Source organism: Ochotona curzoniae, unplaced genomic scaffold (genome assembly GCF_017591425.1).
Source record: "Ochotona curzoniae isolate NIBS_2020 unplaced genomic scaffold, NIBS_Ocur_1.0 contig_2294, whole genome shotgun sequence".
NCBI classification, from domain to species: domain Eukaryota; kingdom Metazoa; phylum Chordata; class Mammalia; order Lagomorpha; family Ochotonidae; genus Ochotona; species Ochotona curzoniae.
Window position 1 is genome coordinate 6,293,234 of NW_024465405.1, and position 16,794 is coordinate 6,310,027.

Consider the following 16,794-nt stretch of genomic DNA (forward strand, 5'->3'; position numbering starts at 1 on the left):
CAGCTCTCCTCCGGCTCCCTGCCCGGCACAGCTCACCTCTGCACACAGAGGGCTCTGGGCCAGCTCATCGTTCTTGCCTCCAGTCCTGCCATGCGAAGTGAGCATTCCACACACCATGAGAGATACACTTATGCAGGCTTCTATCCCTCCCCCACTGCCACCTACTTTTTCTTTTTTTTTTCGGGGAGACAGAGCATTCATCCTTTGGTTGATTCCTCAAGTGTTTACAACGGCTCAGGCTGAAGTCAGGAGCCAGAAACCCCGCATGCCTCCCACACGAGTGAGTGTCAGCACTGCCTCCTTGATGAGCGTCAGCAGGAAGCTGGAGTCGGGCACTGGAGCCAGACTGGAGCCGAGTATTGGATGTGGGGTGTGGGCATCTTACCCACCACACCAAGTATCCCCTGCTCTACTTCTGGTTTTGAGCTGGATTTTGCATGAAAGTTCCTGTGAAATCCCATTTCAGTAGTGAAGCCATAAAGCAAACTGCTGACTCATCTGCCTGGCTTGGACAATCTGGGTTCTTCCTTCTCTCCTGGGCTTAATAATCCATCACTGCGGCCAGAACTTCTGTTTCTTGCCACTCTAGCTCAAGTCAGCTTTAGCCTCCCCTGGACTTTCCCAGGCAGAAGCTGATTCTTCTTCCACCAGGGCAAGCTTTTTAGTTATTTATTCTAAAGGCAGAGCATGAGGGGGCTGGGAATGGGGAGAGACCTTCCTTCCACTGATCCCTTCCCCAGATGGCCATAGCAACAGGCTGCAGCCAAAAAGCAGATGCTCCATCCAGGTCCCCACATAGAGCACCTGCTGCCGTCCCAGGTATGTTAGTAGCAAGCTGGAGCTCAAGCAAAGCAGCCAAGGACTTGAACTAGCACTCCAAGACTCCAGCATCGCAAAGTGCAACTTACCGCACTGCACTACAATACCAGCCCAGGCAGCTGTTGACAAGGACCACTAGAATTGAGAGATGTGAAATAAAATCAAGTTTGCATTTTCCAAACATTTCATTTGTCTTTTGCCGTCTTTTGTGCTTCAGAGAAAAAACTGAAGGCAAGCATGCGAGCATCGATTTTAAAGGTGTGGTTCAGAAACAATGGAATGGATGCTGCCAGTGTCAAAGCTAAATCAAGAAGCTGCCAGGAGGGCCACGTTCGTGGGAGAAAGGAGAGCATTGGCTCTCCAGGGACTCTAGAGAATGTCAGCCCCAGAGCGCTTCTCCCAGGCTGCCCTTCCCTAGGAGGCCTGCTCTGTGCGGACCCAGTGGGTGTGGCTCCCAGCCTCTCCAGCTGGATTCTGGGATTCTGGCCCTGCCCATCCAGCCTGAGGGATCTTACCTGGGGTGTGGCAGGGGCTGGGCTTCTCAGGCATTCGTAGAATTCTTCAGGTATGTGCCTTGTGGCCATATGTTACCAGGTATGATCTCAGGGTCAAAGATGATCCAGGCAGGGGACCCCGAGGATGCATCAACTTCATTGACCAGAGAGCCCCCACAGCTCACTGTCTCCCTGCTTGGAGCACTGTGCTGAGGACTCAGGGCAGGGATCAAGGCCTGCCCAGGTCTCCCGTCCATCAGCCGTGCCGTGGGCCTGGCCAGTGGCCTCCCATTCATCAGCCGTGCCATGGACCTGGCCAGCAGCCTCCATCCAGAACAGTGACACACTTTCTCCCTACAGTAACATCTGTGTTTGCATAATTGTATTGAGGAGACAGAATTGCCATCTGCTGGCTTACTTTCCAAACGCCTGCAACAGCCAGGATGAGCCAGGCCAAAGCCAGGAACTAGGACACAGCTTGCATCTCCCACTTGGGCAGCAGGGTCCACACGTGAGCCATCACCAGCTGCCCACTTGGGTTTGCATTAGCTGGGAGCTGGGGTCAGGAGCAGGAACTCGGACACAAACCCAGGCACTCAAGTGTGGAACACGGGAGTCTGAACAGCTGAGCTAGATGCCTACCCTGTGTGAAGTGGGTGTGTCGTGCAGGGTTCTCTCTGACAGATTTAAGTGAGACATTTGTGGCAAATCTGGGTATTTTTTACTCCGATCATTACATTCAGTTTTTATGCAGGCAGGAAGGTCGCTTCTTGTGAGGGCTGAGAGTGAGTGATCAGGGGAGCCTTTCCTGTGGGGACTGAGGCTGTGTTGTTAGGGGGTCCCTTCCCTGATGGCTGAGTCCATGTTGTTAGGGGGTCCCTTCCTGTGGGGACTGAGGCTGTGTAATTAAGGGTCCCTTCCTGTGGGGGCTGAGGGTGTGTGATTGGGAGAGCCTTTCCTGTGGGGGAATGAGGGCGTGTTGTTACGGGGTCCCTTCCTGTGGGGACAGAGGCTGTGTTGTTAGGGGGTCCCTTCCTGTGGGGGCTGAGGGTGTGTGATTGGGGGAGCCTTTCCTGTGGGGGAATGAGGTCGTGTTGTTAGGGGGTCCCTTCCTGTGGGGACAGAGGCTGTGTTGTTAGGGGGTCCCTTCCCTGGGGGTGCTGATAAAAAGGCTGTGTAGTAAGATGTACACTGCTCACTTGGTGTTGCCATCACTCCCACAATGGCTGGCACCGCTGCCAGCCCCAGCAGGGCAGTGAGGTTCACCATGCTGCTTACCCAGTTTCATCTCTGCTGCTGCTGAGAAACACAGCCGGTGGCCAGCAGGTGACCTGTGAGGTGCTGTGGTGACCTGTGAGGTGCTGTGGTGAGCTGCTTTCAACAGAGCTGTGAAGGGTTGAATTTTTCTCTAATTCTGACTGTGCCTAGCTACGTGTACCTGACCCCCAGGGGCAGGGCTGGGCACAAGCCCATGTGGCACTGAGTGGAATAGGAGGCAATGGTGATTTTGAGGTTGTTTTGCAGACTCAATGAGTGTATAAAGGCATATGTAATCTCTTTGTGTTCCTGCATGTCTGAAGTGTCTCTGGTGAGGATTTCAGAGATGCACTTTGCTGTGGTGACACCAACCGCAGCCTGAATCATTTGTCAGTGTGACAATCAGGACTCCTCCCTGCCCATCCCAGAGTGCCATGCTGCTGCCTGGCCTGGGCTCAGGAGCCAGGAGCTGCCTGTACATGAACCTGCTCACCTGGATGTGTTTAGGGTTCAATATGCCAAGTTTGGATGTGAGAAGGCCCTGCTCCGTGCAGATGGGGTGTGGTGAAGAGGCGTGGGTCCCTCTGTGCAGATGGGGTGTGGTGACGAGGTGCAGGTGCATTGCTCTCTCCCAGCATTGCGAAGTGACTAGTCAGTTTAGGGGCTAAGGCATTAGGCAGTTAGAACCATCAGAGTGTGCTAGTCCTGGAGGCTTTTGAACTACAGGTAAATTTCTCCCAAGACCATTATCAAGGTGTCTTGAAAATTTGGCACTGTATTGCCAATCTTGGAGAGATAAAAACCTAAGGACATTTCTTTATTATGTGTTGTGTATTGAAATATCTCTCATCATTTGTGCCTGTCTATTAAAAAGCAAGCATTGATTTAAGAAGGAAAAAAACCTGCTATATTAAAATCAAAATAACACCCTCACTACTAAAAGTGAAGGAACCAAAGAGCAGCCTCATCAACTGAGCTCTGCTGTGATGCCTGCTGTTGCTCGGCACAGTTACATATGGCTAGAGCAAAAAGGAACCTGGGGCTGTGGACTGGGTAGCGCATGCTGCAGAGGCTGGGGACGGTGGTAGGGGAGGTGGGGGAGACGACATTCTCACTTCGCACCCTACCTGCCCCATTTGTTCCCAGGCCTTTCCACGGACAGTCCTCTGCCTTCTCGCTCCAGCCAGAAGAGCCAGCTGGGCCTGAGCCCCACATTTCAGGGGACTCTGGGCTCTGCTGAGCAGGGCTCATCCCCTCTCCTGAGCCCTGCCCTTAGCAACGCTGGAGCCGGCTTGGACAATGAGGAGGAGCCAAAGCACAAGGTGGGTATCTCCTTGCCTGCCCCAGGGCCACCCCAAGTCCCCGACCAGACAGCTGAGGGAGCAGTTTCCTTAGCCAGTCTGGATGCTAGGGTGGGCAGGGGCCAACCAGGAGCTTCTCCTGCCTTCCGCTTTGAACAAGCAGGGACCCAGAACATCCCAGGCGCTGGGTCAGTGTATCCCACAGATGTGTGCTCAGTGGACACAGGCTGTGATTCAGTGAATGACCGTGAGCTACTCAGGAGAGAGCAGGAACTCCATCAAGGAGTCCAGGACATGGAAGAGTTGTGTTGTCTTTGTGAACCTTGGGTAGCACCCTGGAGCAGGGAGGGGGTGGGGGCAGAGACCCCTACATGCCCAGGAGGCTCAGCTACCACCTGGTGTGTGGCAGGGGTGGTCACATGGGCTGCTTCAGCCATCTTCAGCAGGTTCAATGTGCACTCAGCTGACAGTGTCTGTCACAGAACTGGGACAGTGATTTCATCTCAGAGCCAGGAGTGGTTCTGGGCCACAGTTCTTCTCTCTATAGAACACAACACAGGACCTAGGGAAGTAGTCCTGGTCTGCTCTGTGTCCTTGCTTCTACTATAAGCCCTGATGGTGACAACTGAGCACAGTACCCTCTGTGCCCCTCAGCCGCCTGCTAACAGCCACTCTGCTTCTTCCAGCGCCTGCCAGAAGACAAGACCTACTTCATAGCCAAGGAGCTGCTCGCCACAGAGCGCACTCACCTCAAGGATCTTGAAGTCATCACTGTGGTATGAGCACAGGCCCAGGCCCTGTCCCGACAACACAGCAGAGGGCATCCCGCAGTTAAGGGATACTTTGTATAGTTGTTCTTTTGTTGTTTTGTTTTTCATGACACATACTTCCATAAACCTTCTAAATGTGTTTTAAGCCTAAGGTCAGAACATTGAGATCCAGTGTCCCTGTGACACTTCAAAACTGAGCAGTCATTGAGGAGGGTGAATGACTGGTACTGACTGAGCCATCCCCCTGGGGATTGAGGGTGTTGACTGAGCCACCCCCCTGGGGATTGAGGGTGCTGACTGAGCCACCCCCCTGGGGATTGAGGGTACTGACTGAGCCATCCCCCTGGGGATTGAGGGTGCTGACTGAGCCATCCCCCTGGGGATTGAGGGTGTTGACTGAGCCACCCCCCTGGGGATTGAGGGTGCTGACTGAGCCACCCCCCTGGGGATTGAGGGTGCTGACTGAGCCACCCCCCTGGGGATTGAGGGTGCTGACTGAGCCATCCCCCTGGGGATTGAGGGTGCTGACTGAGCCATCCCCCTGGGGATTGAGGGTGCTGACTGAGCCATCCCCCTGGGGATTGAGGGTGCTGACTGAGCCATCCCCCTCGGCAGTGCCACTGATCACAGGCCCTGAGGGGCAGTGTGACCTCTGGGTCTTCTCACAGTGGTTCCGCAGCGCCTTGGCCAAGGAGAAGACTGTGCCCACAACCCTAATGACCCTGCTCTTCTCCAACATGGACCCTGTCTACGAGTTCCATAGGGCCTTCCTGCAGGAGGTGGAGCAGCGCCTGGCACTCTGGTAACACCACGGACACTGGGGTCCTTCCAGCTTCAGAAATACTAACAGGGCTGGCACCTTGGATGCCATAGTGCCATAGTGGCACCCAAGGTGGTATAGCTGACTAAGCTTCCATCTGTGATGCCAGCATCCCTATGGATACCAATTTAAATCCCAGCTGCTCCAGCTTGGATCCAGCTCCCTGCTTATGACTGTGAAAGCAGCAGAGGATGACTCAAGTCCTTAGCCGTCAGCACACACGTGGCAGACCTGGGGGAAGCTCCTGCCTTGGAGTCAGCTCAGCTCTGGTCATTATGGCCATGTAGAGAATAAACCAGCAGATGGAGGATTCTCTCTTTCTCCCTCTCTCCCTCTCCCTCCTCTCCATAAATCTGTCTTTCAAATTTAGAAACTTTTTAAATAAACCAGAATAACAAATGAATTCACAGGAACCAGTATTCATCAGTGTATTTGAACCCTGTGGGAGAGGTATGAATCTGTACTCACCTCTGTATGTCTTGTTCCAGAAAAGGAAAGCAGCAGGCTAAAAGTGCGTGAATTATTTTTGTCTAATGTTGTCATCTTGCTTTAACTTTTTCATTGAAAGGCAGAATGACAGGCAAACATCTTCCATCCAGTGATTTATCCCCTCGGTCCCTGCAATAGCCATGTCTGGGCCAGGCCAAAGTCAGGAACCAGGGACTGCGTCTGGGTCTTCCACGTTGGTGGCAGGGACCCAAGTGCTTGGACCATCATCCACTGCCTCACAGGTGCATCGGCAGGAAGCTGGATGGGAGCCAAGACGGGACTCAGTCACAGATACGTGGAAACAAGACACGGGCTTCCCAAGCCGTGTTCTGCCCTGTGGTTATCACCATTTTTAGGAAATGCCAAACTTGGAATAATGTTTTAATTCAATTCAGGTTATGATATGGGGTCATCCACCTCAGAGTACCTTGTCGATGCTGGTTATGCTATTGGCAAACCAGGGTGTTCCCAGCAGCCTCTGTTCTCATTTCCTCAGGGAAGGACCCTTTGGTGCTCACCAGCGATTAGGGGACATCTTGCTCAGGAACATGCGTCAGTTACAGGTAGGACAGGTCTGTGTGGCAACAGAACTGGCATGAATACACAAGGTGACAATCTAGAGAGCAGACTTACTTCCACACAGGTTCATGTGAGTCCCCTAGGAATGCCTGCCCCTCCCCGGTCACACACAGTGTTCCTCCCGACAGGAGGAACAGCCACCCTCAGAAGTTCCTGTAAGGTGTTTGATCAAAAAAAAAAAGCATTTGACAGAATAGTGTTTTTAGAGCCAACTCTGCCTCTGCAGCTCCTCAGAACAGCTTTTCCTAACTAGCCATCGCCTTCAGGACAACACTCCTGCAACGGGTTCCCTTCAAGACAGGTTCCGCTCTGAATCCACTCCTCTCAGGTGGAGCTCCCCAGACACGTGTTATACACCCGAAGTCAGGTTGCCTGAGAGAGGTTCCCTGTGAACAAGTTCCCCTCAAACTCCTGCAGACAGCTTCCCCTCAGGAAAGCTTCCCCAACACTGCCGACAGGTGCACTCTAGAAACAATGCCACCTGGACAAGCTTCCCTTTGGACAGGCTCCCCATGTCCCTACAGGCTCTCCCAGATAGGCTTCCACGAGACAGGCTCCCCCAAGGACAGGCTCCCTGCTGAGCCAGGAGTGTTTCCCTCATAAGCAGGTGTTGGACCCTCACCACGTGTTGGGGAGAAAAGGGTTCCCTTTGAAGGTACAACCTTTTCCTGAACCTGGGCCTCTCAGGGCCATCCATACTCTCCAGAACAGTCCCCCTTGGCACAAGGCCCCACAGCATCTTCACTGTTCTCACTCCTTATAGAGGTCGGGACTTGTTTAACACATAGGCTTTACTCTCAGATCTCACATGCACACGATCCTTAATGTGTTACATGAATGTAGGCATGGTCATACCATGTCCATGACTGGTCAACAGACTGCTGCCCCACTCCAGAATACAGCCCCGCTGGGCTTCAGTGTGGTCTGTTGCCCTGGCCTAGCACTCCCTCACTGTGTCCCTTTGAGATGTGAGGCCCCTCCCAGCTCTGGTCCACTCAACCAGGTGAGCAGCAGATGGGTCCATGAAGAGCATGGTGGTGGCTGACACTGGAAGAAGCCACAGGTCGGGTAGAGGTCACATGGTGCAGGACACCTCCACCTCCCAGGCCCGATGGCCATTGGGCTCTGCTGGGGTCTGCAGATGGGACATTCTGTCCCTGGGACCACCTCTGTCACATCTCACCTAAACCTTCTTTTGGTGCGACCACAGGAGTTTATCAGCTACTTCCAAAAGCATGATGAGGTCCTGACGGAACTGGAAAAGGCCACCCAGTGCTCTAAGAAGCTGGAGGCAGTTTACAAGGAGTTTGAGCTCCAGAAAGTCTGCTACCTGCCTCTCAACGCATTCCTGCTGAAGCCTAGCCAGCGGCTGGTGCACCTGCGTCTGCTGCTGAGCCGGCTGTGTGAGCACTACCCACCTGGGCATCATGACTACGCTGACTGCCATGGTGAGTACAACATGGATCTGTTACCTTGACAGTGTACTGATCAGTGGCCATGGAAAGCAGGTCCCAGGCCACAACAGAGTGGAACCTGTCCTTTCCACCATGTGAGGGCAAGGCCCTTCTCAGCTACAGATCTGAAGGCACAGGAAGATATAACCTCCCACAGGGGTCACAATAGGTGGCGTGCTGCCTGGGTCCCCTACAAGTGCATTTGAGAGCTGCCATTCTCACTATGACCTGCTGCCTTGGCCTTTGTGTCCTGGAGGGCTTGGCTCTGAAGCACAGCAGAGCCTGGGCCATGCTAGCCCAGTCAAGGAGCCTGCATTAAAGGTTTCAAGTGAACACCCCCAGCACTTCTCACAGATACCCACAGGTGCAAGAAGCACAGGGGCTCTCATGGTGTCAGCCGTTTTCTTGTATGTTGGCGTTGGTGCTGTGGTGCCATGGGTTAGACTGCTACTGCCTGCAATGCTACATCCCATACAGGATTACCCATTCCAGCTGTTCCACTTCCAGTCTGTCTGCCTGCCAACGTGCCTGAGAGGCAGCAAGAAATGGACTATGACTCCCATGTGGATAGCTGAGACTAGAGCTCCCAGTTCCTGCTTCGCCTTGGCCCTGGCCTCACAGATTGCAGCCATCTGTGAGGTTAGCCAGCAGACAGAAGATCTCTTCCTCTTCTTCTCTCTGACACTTTTTAAAGATGTATTTACTGAGTTGAGATACAGAGAAAGGGATCGTCCTTTACTGGTTCATTCCCCAAATGGCCAGTCTGAAGCCAGGAGCCTGGAACACCATTGGAGTGCTTGTGGGTGCCAGGAGTCCAACATTTGGGCCGTCTTCTGCTTTCCTGAGTACAGTATCAGGGAGCAGGATCAGAAGTGGAGCAGCCAGGACTTGAACTGATGCTCATATGGGATGCCAGCAATGAGGTGGCAGCTTAAACTGCTGCACCACAATACCAACCCCTAAAGCACAATGCTACTGGAAAGATGGCAGGAAAGGGCAGCCCAAAAGGTTATGCAGGCCAGAGCCCAGCCTGCCTTGCCCCTGGGCACACGGAGCATCTGAGGGATCCCTGTGCCTCACAACCTGTCAGGCTCCTTGTCAGCCCCATCTCACCAGTTGATGCAAGAGGGGCGGAGGCTTTGCTCACACACATTCTGTGTTGTTCATGACTTACGTCTCGACGGCGCCCAGCAGTGAGTGCCCTGCTGACACTATCAGGCTGCAGTGTGAGAGCTTACCAAGCCCCAGTCTCCCTGGCAGCTTCAGGTGTGAGCTGGACAAAGGAGGGGGCCACAGAACAGGGCCATACAGTTTCATCTTGAGGGGGCTTCCCCAGGGCAGCATGTGTGCCCTGGTCATACCACACACCTGCTCCAATGGCTTGGGCTGTTCCAAGGGCATGTCGAAAACAGCAGCTGCCCCAAGGGCCAGCTCTAGCGAGGCTGTGCTGGGAGACCATCCAGGCACCGAGCAAGGCTGTGCACACCATGGGCTTGCAGGAGGAACTCCAACACTATGGTGGTCCTGATGGACAGCCAGGCAAGAGCCTCCAGATGGCACGGAACTGCCAGAGTGAATGTCACTGAGTCCATCATTGGGTGAGGGTCAGTGCTCAGCCTTCCCTGGCTCCCCAGATGAGCATGCTATGAGGCAGACAGCGCCCCCTGTCGGCCACCTTGCTGGTCAGCGTCCTTTAGAGCAGGAGTCCTCTGTCATGGTGTGGCCCCTGAGGGTCCACTGAGGATGCCATGTGGCCCGGACTCCCAAGGCCACACTTGTTCTGCACTGAGAGACAACCACCTCGTCAAGAAGCTTCAGGCACCAATCCCAGCAGAGAATCACTGCAGGCAGTGGGTGGGCTCTCTGTGCAGGTGCTCTGCAGGCCGTCTCTGAGGTGACCACTGCACTGCAGCATAACCTCACCCGCCTTGAGAACTCCCAGAAGCTGGCAGAGCTGCAGCGGGTCCTGATCGGCATAGACAACCTTGCTGCGCCCGGCAGGGTGAGTGACTTTGCTTTGGCAAAGTGTTTTGCTCTTAGAAATTTACGTTTTGTGGGAAAGAAGATTTACAGGGGCAAGCAGAGACAAAGAAAGATTTTCCATCAACTGGTTCATTCCCCAAATGGCCGCAATAGCTAGAGCTAAGCCATTCTGAAGCCAGGCTCCCCTTTGGGGTTTTCAACGTGGGTGCAAATGTCCCAAGGTTTTGGCCCATCCTCTAGTGCCGTCCCAGGCCATAAACAGGGAGCTGGATCGGAAATGGAGCAGCCAGAACATGAATTGGCACCCATATGGGATGCCAGTGCTTGCAGGTGGAGGATTTGCTAACTGAGTCATTGCATTGCTCCCAGAAAAATATTTTGACCTGGTGGCCAATTTTTTTTTTTAAAGATTTATTTTTATTATTTTTTCATTGGAAAGGCGGATATACAGAGAGGAGAGACAGAGAGGAAGATCTTCCGTCCGATGATTCACTCCCCAAGTGAGCGCAACGGGCCGATACTATGCCGATCCGAAGCCAGGAGCCTCTTCAGGGTCTCCCACGCGGGTGCAGGTTCCCAAAGCTTTGGGCCGTCCTCGACTGCTTTCCCGGGCCACAGGCAGGGAGCTGGAAGGGAAGCGGGGCTGCCGGGATTAGAACCGGCGCCCATATGGGATCCCGGGCGTGCAAGGCGAGGACCTTTAACCACTTGCGCCACTGCGCCGGGCCCGCCAATTTTTTTTTTTAAGATTTATTTATTTTGATTGGAAAGGCAGATATACAGAGAGGAGGAGAGACAGAGAGGAAGATCTTCTGTCAGATGGTTCACTCTCCAAGCAGCCGCAACGGCTGGAGCTGAGCCAATCCAAAGCCAGGAGCCTGGAGATTCTTCCAGGTCTCCCACACGGGTCCAGGGTCCCAAGTCTTTGGGCCATCCTCCACTGCTTTCCCAGGCCACAGGTAGGAAGCTGGATGGGAAGCGAGCTGCTAGGATTAGAACTGGCGCCCGTTTGGGATCCTGGAACACTCAAAGCAAGGACTTTAACTACTAGGTCATGGTGCCAGGCCCCCAATTTCCTTTCTCTTCTTTTGTCCTTATTTTTATTGGGGAGGCAGATCAGATTTAAGGAGAAACAGAGAGAGATCTTTCATCCACTGTTTCACTTCCCAAATGGCCAGAACTGAGCCAGTCTGAAGCCAGGAGCTTCTTCTAGGTTATCATGCTCCTTTGGGCCGTCCTCTACTGCCTTCCCAGGCCATAAGCTGGGATCTGGACTCGAAGTGGAGCAGCTGGGACATGAATTGGCATCCACATGGGACCCCCACACTTTCAAAGTGAGGATTTAGCCAGGCAACCTGGTCATTTTCTTAAGCAAAATAAATAAATAAAACCACAAAGTTCACATTTTTTAGATGTGTTATTTAGGTGTCAGTGTTGTGGCTAGCCCAGTAGAGTGAGCCGCCTGGACACTGGCATTCCATTTGGAGCACCAGTTCTGAAGCAGCTTCCTCTTAATGTGCCTGGGAGGCAGCTGCAAATGGCCCAACTGCTCCTGACTTTGGCCTAACCCAGCCCTGGCTGTTGCAGCTATTTGGGGAGTGAACCAGAAGGTGAAAGACAGATTCATACACTATCTCTGTATCGCACATGAACTCACTCTGTCTCAGACACCCACCTGTAGTCTGCACATACATACCAACTCCTTTCACACACACACAGGATCTCTTCAACCGGCCCCTCTCAGATTTCTCCTTTAAAGCCAACAGATCATGATGTGAAGTTCAGTTCTAGACGTTTTCTCCCATGGGTGTCTCAGTTTCTGTCATCCTTTCATATAGTCTGTCACATACATTACAGCAGTTCCCTGCTGCTTGACTGTCACTGGTGTATTTCCTGTCTATATGTACTCACATTAACATGCTATTTCTTCTCTACACACACATTTCCTGTCTGCACACATACACATTAACATGCTATTTCCTGTCTACACACACATTTCCTGTTTATACACACATATCAACATGCTGCTTCCTGTCTACACACACACACACACACACACACACAAAGCCTAACTATGTAATGATGCCTGACAACCTTATTTGGACATATTGAGAATGGGGGAGCTCAGAGAAGTGAAGCCAGTGGGAGCAGAGTGGTTCCCAGGCTGAGCAGGTCTGAGTGGATTTTGAACCAGTTCTTTTTATTTCAGTCTTGGCACAACTGAGCCAGGGCCACCCCCTGGCCACTGAGTGGCCTTGTCTCTTTCAGGAGTTCATCCGTGAGGGCTGCCTACACAAGCTCACAAGAAAGGGGCTACAGCAGAGGATGTTCTTTCTGGTAGGTTCTTGGGCACCTAGGCCATGTCCCCTGCTGCAGGCGAGGGGCCCCCAGCTGCCCTCTGGCCCAGCACGGAAGCCTTGGTCTAGGTGGTAACAGACAGTACCCAGGCAGATTCTAGGACTACAGCAGGAGCCAGCCCCCTTCCTCATCCTGCCCACAGCAGACAGGAGCAGACATGGGGGAGAGCCTCTCCCTGGGCTCTGTGTGGTCAGCTCTGAGCCACACCAGCTGGATCCAAGAGCTGGCTGCAGCTCACTTCTGGTCCACCGTGGCCAAATGCATGAGGGTAGTCCTTTCTGCCACAACACTGTGGCTAGCCAGCCAGCTGTGACCGCCACTGTCTGAGTTGTTTATGAAATTGAGACTTTGTCACTTTGCTTCCCACCACTCAGTTCTCAGATATGCTGCTATACACAAGCAAAGGTGTCCCAGGGAGCAGCCACTTCCGGATACGCAGCCTCCTCCCACTCCACGGCATGCTGGTGAGTGATGCTGGGCTTCCTTGCTGGGAGTCTGGGCCTGGCCCGGCCTCCTTGCATCACACAGTGACCAGTAGCTGCGGTGTGAGCCCATCTTCTGGCTTCTCTCATTTTTCCCTGGCCTCTGCTCTTGGTGCCTAAAACACTCTTCCAGACAGGGCAAGGCCAGCTGCCCCCAGTACTGCTCTCACGTGGGAGAATTCCAGCACATGCACAGGCCCACGTGCACTGTGCTGAAACGCTCACACCTGAGTCTCACGGGATACACTCCTGGATGGCACCGCCACTAAGCGTTGGTGCTTCCAGGTGTATTCCGAGGACAGAGAACCCCTCGCTTCCATGTGGTCCTGCAGTTGGCCCTTGTTGTGGTCAGTGCTTTTTGGGTAACAGCAAAGCGGTCAACAGGCCAAATGTTTGTCCCACACTTCAACTCCTCTTCTCTTGGGCTGCAGGGACAAGCAGTGCACAGGGAGCTGGGCCTGGCTCCTGTCACAGATGCATCTTGTTTTTCCATACAGGTTAGCAGACTGTGGGCCTCTTTCTCCAGCCTTCAGCCCTGAAGGCAGATTCTAGCCCAGGACGCAGTCTGACACTGTACACGTCAGAAGAGGCTGTTGGACGGGTGCTGCGTGCACAGAGCCTTTCCACTCAGGGTCACCTGCCTGTCTGCAGGGAGGGCAGACTCTAGCCAGCTCTTGTGGGTCACAAGCACTGCTCCCTCTTTCCCATTTGTGTTTGGTTTTGTCTGGTGGAGTTCAGGCTCCATGTTGATGGGCTGTGTGTTCCAGTATTCTAGAATACGCAGCAGGGGACTGGCAGACACGCGTAGATTTATTTCAGTGACAGAGTAGTTGAGAAGCAAGATAGTCATCCACCAGTGGGCTCAGTCCCTGAATACTATGACAGCTAGGTCTGAGATCCAGAGACTGGGTGTCTCACAAGTGACACTCGAGCAGTCACTATTTTAAGGGTGTACTCCATCACGATGCTGGGAGCCGGGCAGAGCAAGGAGCCCACGTGGGACCTTGCAGTCCGAGGCTGCTCAGCCCAGGTCCACCTTTTCCTTCAGGCTTCTGTCCTGTGGACTTGCCAGTCTCCAAGCACAGACCAGAGTGGTACTTCATTAACAGTTCATTTTCACTCAAGCTGCCTGCCTGGACCGTTTTCATAGATGCAGAAACGTTACATCTTGTCCCCCTTCTCACTGTGGCCATCCTGTCAAGCTCTCCATGAGAACATGTACCCCATCGCCATCTGCCCTCCCTGCTGTGACCCTCAACATTTGAGCAGACCCTTCTGGAAACACCACCAGGAGCTGACTCAGGAAACTGCATCATATTCACATAGTTTAGGGAATGGTGACCCCAGACATGGTCTTGCTGGCCATCACCCACGTTGCTTGGGTGTCCTTGCCCAACTTGAGCTTCAGCAGCTGGCAGGAAGCCATATCTGCACCTGACAGAAAGGGCATGGTGGTGCCAGCTCCTTGTTCTCAGGCTGTGGCAGGACTAGTCCCATCAGCCAGCAGCTCCTTTGAAGCCTCAGGCTGACATCACTGTGAACTCACTGCCGACTGGGATCCATGAGGCCGTTAATGCTTAGTTTATACACAAACCGGCCACCTCCCTCCCCGACCACAAAGATGCTCAGTCTCTCTCCTTTTGCTTATTTTCAGCTGATAGTGCTGGACCCACCGGTGAGTAGCAGGTGCTCTCTGGCTCACAGTCCCACCCCCCCGGGTGGCAGCTGTCATGCCTGGGGACAACCGGATCCCTCCTGGCCACATTCAGACTTGGACAGGACTTCCAAGCACTGAATCTAGCAATGTCGTGTTGCCTGGCAATTCCGTGTTCCCTAGTAATTGTTGTCCCCTGTTGATCCCATGTGCCCTAGCAATGCCCCAGCAATGCCATGTCCCCTGATGTTGCCCAGTCCCCTAGCATTGCTGTGTTGCCTGCTGGTTCCTGCCTGTTCCCAGACAAGTCAGCCTTGGCTCCTATTTGCAGGTGGAGGAGGCTCAAGGTGAGGGTGGCCCACACTGTTTCACCATCTATGCAGCTCAGAAGACCCTGGTGCTGGCAGCCAGGTGAGCCCCCACCCTGTCTCCACTTCCAGCACTCCCTGGGCATGAGTGGAGGATCCCGAGGCCCATCTGTTTGATGGCCAGGACACCCCGCCCCCTTTTATGTGTGCAACCCAAGGGTGCAGACATCTCTCAGGGATGGGGGTCCCGGCTGACCTGAACTTCCAAGAGGGCCTCCTAGGTGACAAACGGGCCGCCCCTCCCACTGGCGAGCAGTGTCAGCTTCGTGGTGAGCCCTGCAGGGTCCTGCCTGGACCTTCCTGCACTGTTCACCCTGCTGCTGGGAGGGTGCCTTGTCCTCACAGGCCTGACCCCGAGGCCCAGGAGAGCAGCCTAGCTCTTCTTTCTACAGCACGCGGCTGGAGAAGGACAAGTGGACGCGAGACCTCAATACTGCAATCCAGGCAGCCAACAGCAGCAGCAACACAGCCGGGGCACTGCCAGCTGACACCATGCGCACATCAGGGCCCTGTGAGTTCTGCCCAGTGCCCCTCCCAGAAGACCCCACTGCGAGAGAGAGCCAGCTTGGTAGGAGTCTCTGTCCCCTGATTCCATGCTCAGTCTCTGCATCCTGCCCCCAGCGTCTTCCAGTGAGGTCTCCGAGGAACAGGAGGCAGAAGTGACAGCTTGGAGCACCCAAAGCCCACACCGGGTCAATACCACGGTACATGTGTGCTGGTACAGGAACACAAGCGTGTCCAGAGCTGACCACAGTGCAGCTGTTGAGGTAGCACCTCCACCAAGAACTGCCCTCCCGAAACCCCCCACATGTACTGTAGCGCCCCCGGGCCTGTGCACGGACTTCCCTAGGGTGACTAGCAGTCAGCCATCCTACTTGCTACCTGCATGCAGTCTCCTTGCACCCCTCCTAGCCCAGCAACCCCATGACAAATGCCCATCACCCACGAGGGGCTTGGAATGCTACCAGCTGGCCTCGGAGGGGGCAGGCCATGTGAGACAGCCTGCCCCTCCCTGTCCTATCCTCTGCTCTCCCGGGATCACTGCAGTCAGGGGACAGCTCATGGTCTTTTCCACAAGACCAACGCTGACTTTGACTGCCAACAGAACCAGCTCTCGGGATACCTGCTACGCAAGTTCAAGAACAGCAGCGGCTGGCAGAAGCTCTGGGTCGTCGTCACCAACTTCTGTCTGTTCTTCTACAAAAGCCACCAGGTGTGGGCCAGCACCACCTGTGCACCCCATCCTCCCCACCTGGAGCACACGAGGGTGCGGGGACACCCTCATCAATAGGGACCTTGGCCCCACCACTTGCACTGGCATTCTAGGGGGAGGTCTGGAATGGTGGACCCCCGAACCTGAGTTCTGTGTGGCCTCCAGGACACCTGCCCCCTGGCCAGCCTCCCACTGCTGGGCTACAGTGTGAGTGTCCCCAGGGAAGATGACAGCATCCACAAGGACTACGTCTTCAAGCTGCAATTCAGATCCCACGTCTACTTTTTCCGGGCTGAAAGCAAGTACACGTTTGAGAGGTGACTTCTGGGAGAAGCCCGGGTCGGGTAGGAGCTGTGTGACACGCCCCTTGTGCCCTGGCTCTCAGGAGGCGCCTGCAGCCCAATCTTGTCTTCCTCTGCAGGTGGATGGAGGTGATTGGGAGCGCCAGCAGGTCGCAGGATGCACAGGAGGCCAGGGACTGCAGTGCGTCCTGCCTGGACGAGGACATCCTGGACAAGGAGCCCAACAGTAGCCGCCACTTGTCCATGTGCCCCCAGCCAGGACAGCCATGGGCACCTCCAGACACTGAGGCCACGACAGGCTAGTGGAGGGATGGGCAGGCCCACAGCTGGCAGTCCTACAGCCCACAGGCAGATGTGTAGCTCAGTCAGGCCAGGGGGCCCCTGTCCCCTGGACAAACAGAAACCAAAGTGCCTGTGGCACCCACGCGCTCCCCAGGAGCCAGCACATGGC

At 54.4% G+C, this 16,794-nt stretch overlaps 1 protein-coding gene across 1 annotated transcript in view; it reads left to right on the plus strand.

Moving 5' to 3' along the window:
* FARP2 (FERM, ARH/RhoGEF and pleckstrin domain protein 2) overlaps nucleotides 1-16,728 on the plus strand; it is a 68,837-nt gene extending 52,109 nt beyond the window's left edge. The window contains exons 14-27 of the mRNA XM_040972395.1: nucleotides 3,717-3,892; nucleotides 4,558-4,647; nucleotides 5,310-5,443; nucleotides 6,447-6,513; nucleotides 7,740-7,977; nucleotides 9,855-9,985; nucleotides 12,235-12,303; nucleotides 12,699-12,788; nucleotides 14,792-14,871; nucleotides 15,221-15,339; nucleotides 15,450-15,595; nucleotides 15,934-16,041; nucleotides 16,207-16,358; nucleotides 16,463-16,728. Coding sequence (XP_040828329.1) covers nucleotides 3,717-3,892; nucleotides 4,558-4,647; nucleotides 5,310-5,443; nucleotides 6,447-6,513; nucleotides 7,740-7,977; nucleotides 9,855-9,985; nucleotides 12,235-12,303; nucleotides 12,699-12,788; nucleotides 14,792-14,871; nucleotides 15,221-15,339; nucleotides 15,450-15,595; nucleotides 15,934-16,041; nucleotides 16,207-16,358; nucleotides 16,463-16,646 — 1,784 coding nt within the window. The 3' untranslated portion in view covers nucleotides 16,647-16,728. The remainder of the gene's footprint in view (nucleotides 1-3,716; nucleotides 3,893-4,557; nucleotides 4,648-5,309; nucleotides 5,444-6,446; nucleotides 6,514-7,739; nucleotides 7,978-9,854; nucleotides 9,986-12,234; nucleotides 12,304-12,698; nucleotides 12,789-14,791; nucleotides 14,872-15,220; nucleotides 15,340-15,449; nucleotides 15,596-15,933; nucleotides 16,042-16,206; nucleotides 16,359-16,462) is intronic.
* Nucleotides 16,729-16,794: the final 66 nt, after the last annotated feature.